This window comes from Macrotis lagotis, chromosome 2, assembly GCF_037893015.1.
Source record: "Macrotis lagotis isolate mMagLag1 chromosome 2, bilby.v1.9.chrom.fasta, whole genome shotgun sequence".
NCBI classification, from domain to species: Eukaryota; Metazoa; Chordata; class Mammalia; order Peramelemorphia; family Peramelidae; genus Macrotis; species Macrotis lagotis.
In genome coordinates, this window is record NC_133659.1 from 190,230,599 (window position 1) to 190,247,322 (window position 16,724).

The 16,724-nt window shown below is 37.7% G+C and overlaps 1 protein-coding gene across 2 annotated transcripts in view; it reads left to right on the top strand.

Annotated features, from left to right (window-relative positions):
- PLXDC1 (plexin domain containing 1) overlaps positions 1-16,724 on the top strand; it is a 109,422-nt gene that overhangs the window by 28,594 nt on the left and 64,104 nt on the right. For both annotated transcript variants that reach the window (XM_074224065.1, XM_074224066.1), the window contains exons 3-6: positions 4,745-4,888; positions 7,846-7,915; positions 10,246-10,368; positions 11,167-11,285. In XM_074224065.1, coding sequence (XP_074080166.1) covers positions 4,745-4,888; positions 7,846-7,915; positions 10,246-10,368; positions 11,167-11,285 — 456 coding nt within the window. The remainder of the gene's footprint in view (positions 1-4,744; positions 4,889-7,845; positions 7,916-10,245; positions 10,369-11,166; positions 11,286-16,724) is intronic.

Genomic DNA, 16,724 nt, shown 5'->3' on the forward strand with positions numbered 1-16,724 from the left:
TCATATGAGTATTATCAGTGTCATTTTTTTCTGTACAGGAATACATGCAGTTCATCATCATTAAGTCCCTCATATTTTCCCCTTCTCCTCCAATCTCTATGCTTCACCTGAGTCCTGTATTTGAAGATCAAACCTTCTGTTCAGCTCTGGCCATTCCAACAGGGACATTTGAAATTCCCCTGGTTCATTGAAAGTCCATCTTTTTCCCTGGAAGAGGACACTCAGTTTTGCTGGGTAGTTGATTCTCAGTTGCATTCTAAGCTCTTTTGCCATCTGGTATATTATATTCCAAGCCCTAGGAGCTTTTAATGTAGTTGCTGCTAAGTCCTGTGAGATCCTGATTGCAGCTCCATGGTATTTGAATTGTGTCCTTCTGGCTGCTTGTAATATTTTCTCTTTGACTTGGGAGTTCTGGAACTTGGCTATAATATTCCTGGGGGTTGGTTTTTTGGGCTCTCTTTCTCGGGGGGATCTGTGGATTCTCTCCATTTCTATTTTGCCCTCTGCTTCTAGGATATCAGGGCAATTTTCCTGTAGTAATTCTTTGAAAATGATGTCAAGGCTCTTTTCCTGATCATGACTCTCAGATATTCCAATAATTTTTAAATTATCTTTCCTAAATCTGTTTTCCATATCACTTGTTTTTTCAATGAGATGTTTCATTTTCTTCTAATTTTTCATTCTTTTGGTTTTGAAGTATTGATTCCTGATTTCTCGTAAATTCATCGATCTCCCTGAGTTCTATTCTTTGTCCGAAGGATTTGTTTTCCTCAGAGAGCTTTCTTATCTCTTTTTCCATCTGACCAATTCTTCTTTTTAAAGAATTCTTCTCCTCCATAACTTTTTGAACTGTTTTGTCCATTTGACCTAAGCTGGTTTTTAGCATGCTATTTTCTTCAGCATTTTTTTGGATTTCCTTGACTAAGCTGCTGACTTCATTTTCAAGTTTTTCCGGTATCTCTCATTTCTTTTTCCAGTTTTTCTTCTATCTCTCTCATTTGATTTTCAAAGTCTTTTTTGAGCTCTGTCATAGCCTGAGCCCAATTTCTGTTTTTCTTGGAGTCATTAGATGCAGGAGCTTGTGCTTCCTCATCTTCAGACTGATTGTTTTGATCCTTCTTGGGCTCACAGGCAAAATATTTCTCAGTGGTGTTCTTCTTGTTTCTCTGCTTGCTCATTTTCCCAGCCTTAGCCTATTTTTGGAGTGCTTCCTGAGCTTTTGGGACACTCCCACAAGGGTCTCAGTGTGTGAGGCTCTGTCCTCCCTCCTGGTCTGTGAATGACCATAAGCGCCTCCCTCTGCCACTGGGCTGAGGTGGGGGGGCTGCTGTTCTAAGGGGGGGACCTAGACTGTGATCAGGATCTGAATGTGGTCAGAGCCCCAGAGTCCTGTTCCAGGGGCAGCGGACAGAGCTCTGCAGTCTCCCTCTTCACTCCCCTCCCTAGGTTCAATGGGCTCCTGCCCTGGGGGCTCCCACTTACTGGTTCTGCCTGCTTCTGTTTCCTGGATCTGGACTGCCTTGGCCATGCTGCTTGCTGTGTGCCCTGAGGGCTGGGCTTCACGTGCTCTACTCTGGCAGAGGTTCCCTGCTGTTCCCCCAAGTTGCGCTCAGTGCTCCCCCAGGGTGTAGATCAGGAAACTCCCCCATGCTGTGAGCCGTGGCTCTCAGCGCCCTGGGACTGCCTCCGGGAGACTGAAGTTCTTTCACTCTGGCAGGCCACCCCTCTGGTGGGCTGCCCCTCCAACCCCGGGGAGCAGAGCCTTTCTGCTCTTTTCCAGGTTACCTTGAGTAGGAGAACTACCTCACTGGGTCCCTCTGTGGGTTCTGTCTCTCGAAAACTTAGAGTCCTTAGTTTAGAAGCTTTATGAGAGAGCGCCTAAGACAGGATCCTCTCTTGTCGCCATCTTGGCTCTGTCCTCTGTCCTTCATTTTCAAACAAGATCACATCCTAAGGGAGGTGATGTCATGACAAGCCTATGAATTGTGGGAGGGACTGGGCTAAGTCATCAGCCTCCCTTTCTAGATTTGAGAGAAACCTTCCTGTTTGCATCTCTCCGACAGAGGAAGGGGGAGATTCTTAGTTACAAAATCCTTAACAAAATAGCCTGGTATCCTGAGACTGTACTCAGCATGCTAGGGGTATTGGTCCACAGCTAGTATCATTCCTTATTGTACCAAATCTAATAAGAAGATATTTAACAGAGAAAAATATGGTCTTTTACTAGGGTTCAAAGAATCAATGCCCTAAATATAAAATGGGTGGTAAGTTGATAAGAAAGCAAGAGATCCCACATTCAAAGAGGTCCTAGTCCAATATATGGGAGAGACAATATGCTGTTGGCAAGAGAAATTGAAAGTGTAGCTAGATTGTAGCTCCTCTGAAAATCATATAAACATGTTAAGGGATTGAGTCAAGTGTATTATGGCAGCCATGAAAGTGAATTCCAGATTAGGCTGTATGAATAAAGGAATATTTTTCAGAAATCCAGTCCTGATCTGTCTTGAGCCCTAGTCTCAAGTATTGAATATTTTCAACTAAATGTTTAGTAAGTATCTCAAATTCAGCCTGTCCAAACAGAAGTCACTCTTTTGTCCCAAATGAAAGATAATATTCTAAATGTGTTCTGTCTAGGGCAAAGTATAATGCGACTCTATTCAATTGATCAGCAAGAATTTATCAAATATCTACTATGAGTCAAGTATTATGAGGTAATGGAGACACAAAGACAAAAGAGACAATCTGAACCCTCAAAAAATTTAACTTTCTATTGAGAATATAACATGTACAGATTCAGGTTGTCTCAAAAGTATATACAAACAACTCCAAATATAAGGCAATTGTAGGGAAGATACTAGTATTTGGGGGAAGGGAGATAAGGAATATCCTTATCCCTCCTTATTTTCCTTTTTTTTTTTTAGGTAAACAGGGTTAAATTATTTACCCAAAGTTGCATAGCTACTAAGTAAATGAGGCTGGATTTGAACTCAGGTTCTCTTGATTTCAGGGTCAGCACTCTATTCACTATAATACCTAGCTGCCCTCCTCATCTTACTTTCCTGTTTTTTTTGGTATATCACTATCCTTCCAGTCACTAAGATTTAAATTTTGGAGTCATCTTATTCCTCACTCATCCTTACCTACCATATGTAATCAATTGCCTCAATGTACCTCAATAATATTCCTCAAAACTATCCTCTTCTCTCTGCTCCTACTACTATTACCCTAATTCAAGTTCTTATCATTTCTTTCCTGTGTACTATTGCAGGAGACTCCTAATAGTCTCTGCCTTAAATCTCACCTCTCTTAAGCCCATCTTCCAAATAGCTGCCAATATAATATTTCTAAAGCATGCATCTAACCACATCACTTCCCTTCACAATTAGTTCCCATGACTCCCTTTAGGTTCAGGTACAACCTTCTCTGGCTTTTAAAATCTTCACAACCTGGTTCCTGACTGCCTCCTTACCTCCTATTAGAATGTTTAGCTTTTACCAACTCTCAGGCAACTAGATGGGATAGTGGATAGAGTACCCAGTGTGGAGCAACTCATCTTTCTGAATTCAAATCTTGCTTCAGACACTTTCTACCTGTGTGAACTAACCCTTTTTGCCTCAGTTTCTCATTTCTAAAATGAGCTGGAAAAGGAAATGACAAACCATTCCAGGACCTTTGCCAAGAAAACCCCAAATAGGTTCACAAAAAGTCAGACACAAATAAGCCACAACATCAAATAATCTCAATTTAAGTGACATTTTCTGATAGCTTGATAATCTCTCCCTTCCCCCCAAATGCTAATGCCTTCCCTGCAATTAACTTATATTTGGAGGAGTTATTTGTATATACTTTTGGAACAACCTGTATCTGTTTTTGTTTTGGTTTTTTTAGGTTTTTGCAAGGCAAATGGGATTAAGTGGCTTGCCCAAGGCCACACAGCTAGGTAATTATTAAGTGTCTAAGACCAAATTTGAACCCAGGTACTCCTGACTCCAAGGCCGGTGCTTTATCCACTGTGCCACCTAGCCACCCCAACAACCTGTATCTGTGTATGTTATATTCCCAATAGAAAGTTAAAATTTTTGAGGGTTCAGATTGTCTCACTTTTGTCTTTGTGTCTCCATTACCTCATGATACTTGACTCATAGTAGATATTTGATAAATTCTAGTTGATCAATTGAATAGAGTCCCATTATACTTTGCCTTAGAACACATTTAGAATATTATCTTTCATTTTGAATGCCATATCTAAGAAGGAGAAGGGAAAGAGGAAAAATGAAAATGAAGGGGGTAAATAGAGAGAGGGCAGATGAGAGGGAGGGAGAAAGGGGGGGAAGGAGGGAGAATGGAAGGCAGGAAAAGGGAAAAAAGGAGGAAGGAAGGGAGGGAGGGAGGGACAGAAGGAGGGAAAGAATAATTTGAGAAGGAGGCACTAAAGGAATGGGGCATGTCTTTTACTTATTGTTTGGGGATCTTCTCTTACTGTTGCTTGCTCTTCACCTGTACCTATTCTGCTCTTCTCTGCTCCTTTCCTTAAGATCATAAATCATAGCTTTATAACTGGAAGGGATTTAGAAATCATCTATTCCAAATTCCTCATTTTACGTATGAGGAAACTGAGACTAAAGCAATTCATTAAGTGATTTGCTTAAGGACATATGGTGGTTAAGTTGGCAAAACCAATTATTTGAACCATGGTTCTCTGAATGTACATCCAGAATGCTTTTGTTTCTTGGACTGTTGACAGGAAGACAATCACAGCTACTACATTTCTCGAATGTACGGCCCCAGTGAACCCCGGACGCGAGAATTATGGGTAGATGTGGCAGAAGCCAACAGAAGTCAAGTCATAGTTCATGGGATCCTTTCCAATACCCACCGGCAAGCTTCGGTGAGTACTCCTGAGGCATCTTTTTATCCCTGATCCTCATCCCTGTTCTGGGGGCATATTAGAATAGTCTCCTTCTCTTCCTTCCCAGGCAATAAGGCCAAGAATTATAAAACATGGGAGAATATAACTGGAAAAGTTCTTAGAGTTGACCTAGACCAACTCCCTCATTTTCCTGCAGAGACCCAAAGAAGGGAATGACTTGGCCAAAGATTATATAATTAATTAAGAGATATAATTAGAATTAGAATATACTTCTGACTCCCAGTACAGTAGATCTGGGGCAGTTAGGTAGTACAGTAGATAGAGTTTCAGGCCTGAAGTAAAAAAGACTCATCTCCTTGAGCTCAAATCCATCCTCAGACACTTAGTAACTGTGTGATCTTTAGTAAGTCACTTAACACAATTTGCCTCAGTTTCCTAATCTGTAAAATGAGCTGGAGAAGGAAATGGCAAAATCACCCCAGTATGTTTGTCAAGAGAATCCCAAATTGGTAGCTAGGTGGCATAGTGGATAAAGCATCAGCCCTGGAATTTGACCTTAGACACCTAGCTATGTAACCTTGGGCATGTCACTTAAACCCCATTGCCTTGCAAAAAGTCAAAAAAAAAAAAGAAAATCCCAAATTGGATCATGAAGAGTCAGACTTAATTCAACAATAATAGACCAGGCTACCTTTAGCAATTCCCAGACTTCAGCACTTGCCATTTTTAACTATTGACTTCAAGAGAATTCAGACAAGTATCTACAACGCTTGAAGCAATAGGAAATTACAGTCCCAAGCATTTTTACCTTAATTAGCAAAATTTCACTAGCCACAACTTAGGGTTTTAATATTTTTCCTGATGTTTCCCTAACAGTTAGCATTTCATTTATACATTAGTTATCAATTAAAACTACCCACATTCTGGTGCTTCAGACATTCAGCAAATTCCTGATAGTTGATTCATCTTTAATAAGATGAAGCTATATCTTTAAACCACCGCATACACTTTAATAATAGCCAAGAATTTCAAATAAAAATTCACTATTAAATTATCATTATCTGCAGTATAACAAAATAAACCTCATTAAATATTATTTTTCAAATATCTAATTTTTATCATATTTTTTAAAAAATACAATTCATAATCTATTATCATCCAGATTAAAAGGGAAGTAGTTTTGTCTAGCAGCATTTCTGTTAGATAAGATCTATAAAGATCTCTCAAATTTTACAATATAAGACAATTTAGAAATACAATAACACAAGCAATATCTTGTAGTTAAAACATGAAATAAGACTTCAGATGACATAATTGCATTTCCAAATTAACCCATATAAAAATCATTACTCCTAATACCTTTGGCATTTTAAACCCATTTTAGAATTATCAAGCATGGAACAATAACATTCAGTTAAAGAAATGATATTAATATAGTACTTCTATGACAATCACTGTGTTAAACACTTTACAATCATTATATTATTTTGATCCTCACAACAACCCTGGGAGGTGGGTGCCATTTTTATTTTTCTCTTTACAGATTAGGAAACTGGAACAAACAGAAGTAAAATAATTTGCTTAATGTTACAATGCTAACAAATTTTTGCTACCAGAATGTAATTCAAGTTTCCCTGTATTTTTCCACATATAAAACCATGCCTAGTTCATTGAATAGTTTCTTTAAATAGTGTGCATATTTCATTTTATATGGTAGTAATGGAATTGTCCAGTTTTTTCTTGCCCTCTTCTGAACTTGTTTCCTTTCATGTGTCTTTTAAAAAATGAAATCTGAAGGGCAGCTAGGTGTTGCAGTGGAGAGAGAATCGACCCTGGAGTCAGGAGTATCTGCATTCAAATCTGTCTTCAGACACTTAATAATTGCCTAGTTGTTAACCTTGGGCAAGTCATTTAATTCCATTGCCTTCAATAAATAAAATAAATTTTTTAAATAAAATTCTTTCTTCAATTTCAAGTCATTGAGCAGTATACAATAATAATCATTGCAATGGAAGATCTAGGTAATATTCCACTTCTGACACTACTTTAATTTTTGTGACTGTGGGCAAGTTACTGAAACTTACTGAAACTCATGTTCCTCATCTGTAAAATAGAAATCACGGGATCATGGCCTTAGAATTGGAAGAGGCCAAAGAGGTCTTTAATCCTCTTATTTTACTTTTGAGGAAATGAAGGCCCAGGGAAGTTAAGTGACTTGCCTTAGATCACGGTTATGGAAATGTGTCAGTGACAGAATTTGATTTCAGAATTTGACTTTAGAGTTTCTTTTCTCCCAACTATAATGCCTACAGCCACAGGGTTATTATGAGACTCAAAGGAAATAAAGAATGTAAAGCACCGTGTCAACTTTACTTTGTAAACATAATGATAATGATGATGACAGGGTTTTTACAAAGCACTTTCTTCATAACGACTCTAACCCTACTCTCTTCCCTAACTTAGTAGAATAGACGTTGTTATGCCCATTATACAGACTAGAAAATGCAGAATGGTAAGCCAAGTTATTAACCCAAGGTCACACAGCAAGTATGAAACAATCTGAGGAACTTACTCAGGATATGACAATTAATTATTGGTCCCTGTTTTAAAATAAATATCTTTCTTTACCATGAGTAGTAGAAAGAACAGTGTTTCCATCAGCATATTTGGTTGTGCAACCATTGGGGCAAGACAGATTCTGGTGCTATTTGGTCTATCATAGAAAGAAGGGCACAACAAAGACCTGAATATTTCTTTCCCATTCTTGCCCATGATCGGGCATCACAAGGGTGACCCTGCCCAATTGTAGAGAGGCCACCTTTCCTGCCTTTGTAGGTTAGATGGGATTTGGGGCAAGTGAGGGCCACTGGTCTTTTTCTTTGCCCCTGGAGTCTATTGTCCATGCTGACACTCTCTCTCTCTCTCTCTCTCTCTCATCTCTCTCCCCCTCCTTCCCTCCCTCCCATCCCCCACAGAGAGTGGTCCTGTCTTTTGATTTCCCATTCTATGGCCATCATCTACGGCAGATCACCATAGCAACCGGAGGTAAGGCTGTGACTGGGAGCAGCTAGTAGGTGGGTGGGGGCTGGGGGTCCTTAGCCTATCTCTAGGGACTTCTCCTGAAGAGGTATTATAATAGATATGCAGCAGAGGGGAGGGTGCAAGCTTGGTCCCTTCAGGGACTTGATTCGACATAAGGAATGAGGGAGAGAAGGAGAAAGAAAAGGAAGGTAGGGACAGAGAGGAGGTAAATTCTCAGGGGAGCACTCTGATTAGTTTTCAGAGTTCTGAGAAAGAGTTGGTTTTTACATGTTTCTATGTTTGAATATCAATGTATATGTAGTTCTATATTTTTTGTTTTATTGTTCATTCTCTTCTCTATCACTTGAGGTCTGTCCATGTTCATTTTTGTTGTTTCCATGACACTATTTATCCATCTTATCCTCTGCCATTCCCTTTTTCTTTTGCTTTCAATCTTTTCCAACCTCAGGGTCTTTTCCAATGAGTTCCATCTACTCATTATGTGGCCAAATTTTTAAGCTTCATCTTTAGTATTTGACCTTCCAGTGAATAGTCTGAATTAATTTCTTTAAGTATGGACTAATTTAATCTCCTTTCTGTCTATATATCTTTGTGAGTGCATATGGTAGGAAGTGGTGGGAGGATGAGAATGAGGAGAGAAAGGGAATATATAAAATTCATTGAGCAACATATTTCTCTGGAACCTTGCACCTTTGCCTTCTTTTGTATTGCAAATGGAATGAAAAATAAGAAACCCATTTTTGATTTATGCCTGTTTCCCCAGTTTTCTCCACATATCACCTAAGTGGAGGGGACTAGAACCTGGTAGAATATTTCCTGTGTAAAATAAATAAAAAAATAAGAAATAAAAAAAATTTAAAAAAGAATATTTCCTGTGCCCTATGTTCCTTTCAAGATCTGTCAGGAAGAGAAAGTTGGGATTTACCCAGAGATAAACTCTCAATGATTCCTCATCTTCCTTCCTTCCTTCCTTTTGTTTTTTTGGTAAATTATATTTTTTAATGAATGAAAATCCACTTTCTTTCCTTCTTATCTCCTCCTCCCTATTGAAAAAGAAAAAGAAAATCCTTAAAGCAAATAGGTATAGTCAAAGTAAAACAAATTCCTACAATGATTATGTCCATGCACTCAGAGAACCTTTTTCTGTAAGATCCAGATTCAGGGCCAGGCAGGGGGCCACCTAAGTGACCATTTCTCCAACTCTATCTTATAGCAAGACAGCTCTAGAAGTCATCCTATGTCTAATTACAGGATTTGGACCAATAGAAATGGAGCTAGGTATAATTCACATATCTAGAAGTCACCTTATGTCCAATTACAGAATTTGGACTAATAGGAATGGGACTAGATATAACTCACATTCTAGGAGGAAACAATACATATGAGTAATAACAAAGAAAAAGAAAAAAAGGTGATCATAACTGCTAAAAAGACTGATGAATTTCAATTAATCAAGCCTGTCCCCTGGAAAGCTCTCCCTTCCCTTCTCTGCCTCCTAGCTTCCCTGATTTCTTTTGAATTCCAGCATGCTGGACCTGGAATTAGGAAGACTCATCTTTGGGAGTTCAAATCCAACCTCAGACTCTTACTAGCTGTATGACCCTAGGCAAGTCACCTAACTCTGTTTGCCTCAGTTTTCTCATCTGTAAAACCAGATGGAGAAGGAAAAAGGAAACCACTCCAGTATCTTTGCCAAGAAAACTTCAAATGGAGTCATGAAGAGTTGGACATGACTGAATAATAAATTTTATTTTCATAATGGAAGCCTTTTCCTGTCTCTTAATTCTACTGCCTTCCTCTATTGATTAGTTCTTATTTATTATATATTAAAAGTTGTTTGTACATAAGTTGTTTTTTTGTATGTTGTCTCTTCCAATAGACTGTTACTGGGGCAGCTAGGTGGCAGAGGATAGTGCACCAGCCCTGGAGTCAGGAGTACCTGAGTCTAAATCCAGGCTCAGACACTTAATAATTACCTACCTGTGTGGCCTTGGGCAAGCCACTTAACCCCATTGTCTTGCAAAAACTAAACAAAACAAAACAAAAAAATAAAACCCAATAGACTGTTATTCCTTGAGGTTAGGATTTATTTCCTTTCTTTTTATTTCCAGGGCTTAGCACATAGTGGAAGCTTAAAAAATGTTTATTTAGTAAAAAGTGCAGTGTATTTTCCATAATACAAATTCAAATCATTTTGTAATGTTAACTCTGTAATCACACCAAATTAGGAATTTATTTTAAAATTACAAAATAAATATGTAATTACATTTTTCACAATAGCCACCTCTGGTTGATCTATTTTTGATATTTTTCCTTTCCCCTCCCTCTCACAGGCTTCATATTCATGGGTGATGTCATCCATCGTATGCTCACAGCTACTCAGTATGTGGCACCTCTGATGGCCAACTTCAACCCTGGATACTCCCCAAACTCCACAGTCACTTACTTTGACAATGGTGAGACATGCAAACTCCCCATTCATGCTCCTTACTCCCCCAACATATTTCCCCTGAAAACTACAAAGAATTTTAAGTTGGGAAGCATTGTGGGACCCTATCCATCCCTTACTCCTTTTGAAGCTGACTTATCTATTTCCCTGTCTTTATTCCCAAACTGCAGACAATTCTTTTCTTCCCCAGACTATCTCCTGGGCATTGTTCCAAAGAAAATAAAGTTTTCTTTCTTTTCTCATCAGTGGGTGGGAATAAGTGTGAAGAAAAAGACAAGGCAGGATGTTCTGGTAAATGTTTAACATTGATGCTATATATGACACACTTTTAAGTTTAATCTGCATTAACATTTTCTCTGCCACTTTCTTAAGGCTTGACAGTGAACAAAATAATCAATCAGGTCTTGATTTGTAGTATTTGCCAATTTCTAAGTTATAACATGGAAAAGTTGACAATAGATTCTCCTTAGGTCAAGTTAGCTCCAGTACACCCTTGACTCATGCCTTGTGTGGAGAATGAAAAGGGGTGTTGGATTTGACATCTGAAGACCTAGATTTGAATCCCAGATCTGCCACTTATTATCTCTGTAACCTCAGGCAAATAATTTAATCCCTTTGAATCTTAGTTTCCTCATCTATAAAAAGAAGGTTGAACTAGACTTCCAGTGTCCCTTTCAACTCTAAAATCTATGATCTTATGACCTCAGTATATATTGGCCAAACCCTCTGCAGGATCCCTTTCTCAGCTTCCCCACTGCCATCTTCCCTTCCCTTTTCAGCTGGGGTGTCTGCTCCTCTTCCTCAGGGACAATCTTTGTGGTACAGTGGGATCACGTCTACCTCCAGGGCCATGAGAATACAGGAAGCTTCACCTTCCAGGCAGCTCTGCATATTGATGGAAGGATTGTCTTTGGTTACAAGGAGGTAAGTAAAGACAGAACTGGGCTGCCCAATCTGACAGTAATATGGTGTCATGTAAAGAATATTGAACCTGGAATTGAGATATGTGAATCAAATCTTGCCTCTTGACACTTACTAAGTATGTGAAATGGGCAAATCAGTCTCTTTGAACTACAGTGTCTTCATCTATAAAATTGGAGTAAGAATTAATAATAATAATAATAATAATAATAATAATAATACCTGCAGTATTCTATCCCAATTCCCAATGTGTTTCATGAGGAAATGAAAATGGCAGTAAAGAAAATAAAATTGAGAAGAATAGATACTCCCAGAGGAGAGCTATGTGGGAGGGGATGTAATTCTACAGTCACTGAAGCATCAGTTCTCAGGATATGTTAACAATGCTGAATAATTAAGGGAAATCAAGGATATTATTACTACCCTCATAGGACATGATAGAGATATCAATAACAACTGATCCATCTCATCTCTATAAAATCCTTTTTTGTGAGTAGTTTATATATGAAGAAGGAGAAGGAGGAGCAAGAAGAGGAAGAGGAAGAAGAAGGAGGAGGAGGAGGAACAAAAAGAGTAGGAGGAGAAAGTTTTGATACAGTAGAGAAAGAGCAGATTTCAAAGCCAGGAAGACTTAGGTTTAAATCTTGACTCTGACACATACTGGCGATATCAATCAATCAGTCCATATTTATTAAGCACCTACTATGTGTCAGGCACTATGGTAAGCCCTGGAATGACCCTGAGCAAGTCAATTAACTTTTCAGAGTTCTAGGCAACTTCCCATTGTTATAAGTCCTAGAGAATGTACTGACCTGCTTTGGTAGAAGGAATTTCCTAAAACAATAAAATCACAAGTTCAGTTCCTATGCCTATTCTGCAAGAGATCACATCTTTACAGTCACACAATGGTCTGAAAGGTCAGTCAGTCAGTCAATAACCATTTATTAAAAACCTAATTGATATATTCTTGGCCCTGTGCTAAGCACTAGAAAATATGGAGAATACAAGAGCCCACTGTATTTATTGTTGTTTGGTTATTATACAGGTGTACTACACAGGTTCTACCTATTGGGGACCCTTTTGGACTCCAGATCAAATTGTGGAAACTTTTTAAAAAACATATTATTTATTTTGAATTTTTGAGTTCCAAATTCTCTCCCTCTTTCTCACCCCTTCTTCACCTACTGAAAAGACAAACAATGTGATATCAATGACACATGTGAAATCTTGCAAAACATATTTCTGTACAGATGACAAAAAGCAAAAAAAAAAAGGAAGGAAGTTATACTTCAATTTATACCCATAATTCATCAGTTCTCTCTTTCTGAAGGTGGAGAGCATTTTTCCTCAGGAGTCCTTTGCAATGATGTTGGATCATTTTATTGATCGAAGTATTCAAGTATTTCTCAGTTGATAATTATTACATTATTGCTATTACTATGTGCAATGATTTTCCAGTTATTCTCATTTTACTTTGCATCAGTTCATATAGGTATTGCCATGTTTTTCTGAAGCTACCTCCCTCATCATTTCTTATAGCATGATAATTGTTCAGTCATTCCCTAACTGATGAGTATACAATTTTTTGCCACTACAAAAAGCTGCTATAAATGTTTTGATTTCTTTGGGATAGACCTAGAAGCAGTATTGCTAGATCAAAGGGTATGCTCAGTTTTATGGACCTTTGACCACAGTTCCAAATTGGTTAGACCAATTCACAACTCTACCAACAATGTAGTTATTTTTCTCATCCCCTCCATTTATCATTTCTGATGGGTGTGAGGTACTTCAGAATTGTTTTAATTTGCATTTGCATTTCTCCTTTCAATAGTGATTTAGAGTATATTTTCATACAACTATAGGTAGCTTTGATTTCTTCTTCTGAAAACTGCATTATCAACTGAAGGATGGGTTTTTTTTTTATAAATTTGACTTGGTTCCCTATATATTTGAGAAATCAGAGAAACTTGTAAAAAATTTGGATATTACTCCATTATCTATAGTACTTTTTTTTTTTAGCAAAATGTAATTTCCCTGATTATCTTTTGAAATTAGGTCTATTTTTGCTTTGTCTGAGATCATAACTGCTACCCCCACCTTTTTTTTACTGCAGTTAAAGCATATTAGCTTCTGCTTCATTTTATTTTTTCATTTATTTTAATTTTTTTTTCTGTGTGTCTTTCTGCTTCAAAAGTGTCTCTTTCAAATTCTGGTTTCTAAACCATTCTGCTATCCATTTCCATTTTCTGAGTTAGCTCATCCCATTCACATCCACTGTTATGATTATTGTTTATTTTTTCCATTCCTCCATATTTTTCTTCTGTTTCTTCTTCTCTCTCATTTTTCATCCCCCCCCCCCCCTCTCTCTCTCCTAAAAAGTTTGTTTTGATTCTGACCACTGCCCCTGTATGGCAGTCGGTGGAGACTTTTAATGGGAATTCATCTCATCTGTCTCCTTTTTGCCAACCAAACAGTTGAAGACCCAAACTTCTGAAATTATCTCCAGTCTACCTCAGTTGCTCATCATACAAACAGACCCAATATTGAAACAATAAAACATTTAACTGTAACTGGAAGAAATTTTTAAGTGAGTTTGGATGACTCAAAAAACAAAATCAGTATCACAGGCAATCATTGACCACTACAATCATATTCCCCCTGAGTAGCTTGATAAACATGACTCTTTATACTCACTGCTCTGATAATGAAAGCTCATGCAAAATGGAAGTAGAATTTCCACTGGGATTGTCGGCCAGTGCCTACACCTTTGCTGTCAACTCGGATGTCTTTGAAACTTCAGGGACATGATGGGATTCCTGGGTTCTTGACACTGTCTCTATGGCCCTTTGGTCTTTTTCCTGGTCCTAACATCAGCAGAAACTTGTATTAAAATCCTATCCTCTTAAGGTGAGAGAAAATCAGATGCAAAATTACATAATCAAAAATCTATATGAAAAAAGAGGAAAGGGTAGAGGAAGCAATTGATACCTGAGCCTCAGTAGTCTCCTTTCATGTAATCAAAATAGTAAAGAATATGCACACCTACACACAAACACACCCACACAGGACTGGCACAAAAATACATTTCACTCAACCAGGAAATAGGAGCAAAGGAAGAAAAGAGAGAAAAAGAAGAAATTAGAGGGAGATTAAATTAGGAGTTTAAGGGGCAACTAGGTGGCTCTGGATAGAGCACCAGTCCTGGAGTCAGGAGGACCTGAGTTCAAATCCAGTCTCAGACACTCAATACTTACTTAGCTATATGATCTTGAACAAGTCACTTAACCCTGATTACCTTGCATCCAGGTCCATCTCTAGTCATCCTGATTTATATTTGGCCACTGGACCCAGATAACTCCAGAGGAGAAAGTGAGACTGGTGACCTAGTACAGCACCCTCTCACTTTAATCCAAATCATGTGCTTGTCATGGTATCACCTCCTGAGGTCTTCTTTGAAAATGAACAACCACTGAGTCAGTTAATCACACTGCCTTACAAAAACCAAAAATAAATAGTTTAATTCTGAACAAAATAAATTTTGAACAGTACAGAAATATTTTTAGCAGCTCTTTTTGCAGTGGCATAGAATTGTGAACCTGGGGTGATGCCCAGCAGTTGGGGAATGATTGAAAAAGTTATGGTATGTAATGGAATACTGTTGTGTTTTAGGAATTATTTAGGGAACGCTTTCAGAAAAATCTAGGAGCTGACACAGCATGAAGTGAGTAGAACCAAGAAAACAATATATACAAAAACAAGAATAGTGTGAAGACACAAAATTTTGTGAAAGACTTTGGAATTCTGATCAGTATAATTAACAACCCTGTTCCAGAGAATTAATGATGAAACATGTAACTTACCTTCTGACAAGATGAAAATTAAAAAGTAAAAATTGAGAAGTATTCTTTTGGGACATGATCAGTGCAGAAGTTTGTTTTGCTTGCCTATACATTCCTGGGGAGGAGGTGAATTTTTGCTGATAGACAAAAAAATTTAAACTAAGTATATTTAAAAAACTCCTATTCTCTCATCTGAATAATTCTTGTTATGATTCCTAATTTCTAGCTGTGCCATTGATACATTGTCTCATGGGAAATGGAGTCCTTGAAGTTTCTCCAATGAGTGAGGCATTGTGGGAACATATTACTATTCAGATATATCTGTTATATTCTTTTCTGACTCAAAAAAAAATGAATTTCTTGCAGATTATATTGAATACAGATTCTAGTAACATGATATGACAAGAAATGATGTCTATATTAAAACTGTACACTATAGACCACAGGAAGATCACTTGCAAGTGCCTAATATACCTAATGTGTCATGGCTATATACGATAGACCAACATATATCTCAGATGCTGTTGCATGGCACATAGTTGTATCTTATCTAGGTTGGACATAGTTGTTACAAACAGCAAGTAGAGATGGGAAAATCCTGCACCAAGTATGTGATGGTTTTAGTTCTTCTACAGTCAAAAGTCTACTATCTATTTGAGAAATAGGTTATCTACAAAAATAGAAAAATCAAAAAGTTAAAGAAGAAAGGCTTCATTGTGAAAAAAGAAGAAAAAGTGATCTGCAAAGGGAAGTGATCTGTACAGGGAAGCTCTACCTTGTATTAGAAAGTTGGAGGATGGAATAACATGTGCTAAGAAGAAAGGGGAAAAGGACTATTTAATATCTTAAGAAATAAAGATGAAGATCTCCTTAAAAAGAAGAAAATTGTGTGCTTATAAAGAGAAAGTGGCTATTCTAAAAAGTAATGTAGATGCATAAGTGACCTCAGGAGAGAAATCTTTCTATAATGTTCAGAGGGAGGAGACAAGTAGTGGTGATTAGTGACTTCCTTCTGGAGGGTACTTGGCTATCAGTTAACCTGATAATAATGAACAGAGCCTCTGCCTTCCTAGGGCATGTGTCCAAGCCAAAACAGAGAACCTGATTTATCCATTCCTGTGACTATTACCCACTTGTAGTAATTCATGTGGGTACAAATTATAAAGCTGAAAGATAATTTAAATAGCAGTGCTAACAATTACAAAGTCTGGGGAAAGAACCTAAAGACCTTAGCGGTATAGATGGTGAAATCTTCAGTGCTGTCCAATAATATCAAAAAGAAAAACTCAGATGATGTCTGAGAATGGGATTTGGATTTTTGGACTATGGCTTACAATGTAGGAATGACAGCCTGTTGGCCATGGATGGTATACATCTATTTGGAAAGAATAGATTTGTCCCTTTTCTTGAAAATTTAAGTAAAGAACTTTAATATGAAAAGTAAAGGTGAAGGAGAAAAGTAATTATGTATATCCACCATCTAGATACCATAGAGAAACTGCAACTGTAGGAAGAATATCAATGGAGCTACCTAGAAGTTAATAGGAGATAAAAGCCAAGAAAAGATCCAATAATAAGAAGCAAAGGCCTCAGATGCCTGTCA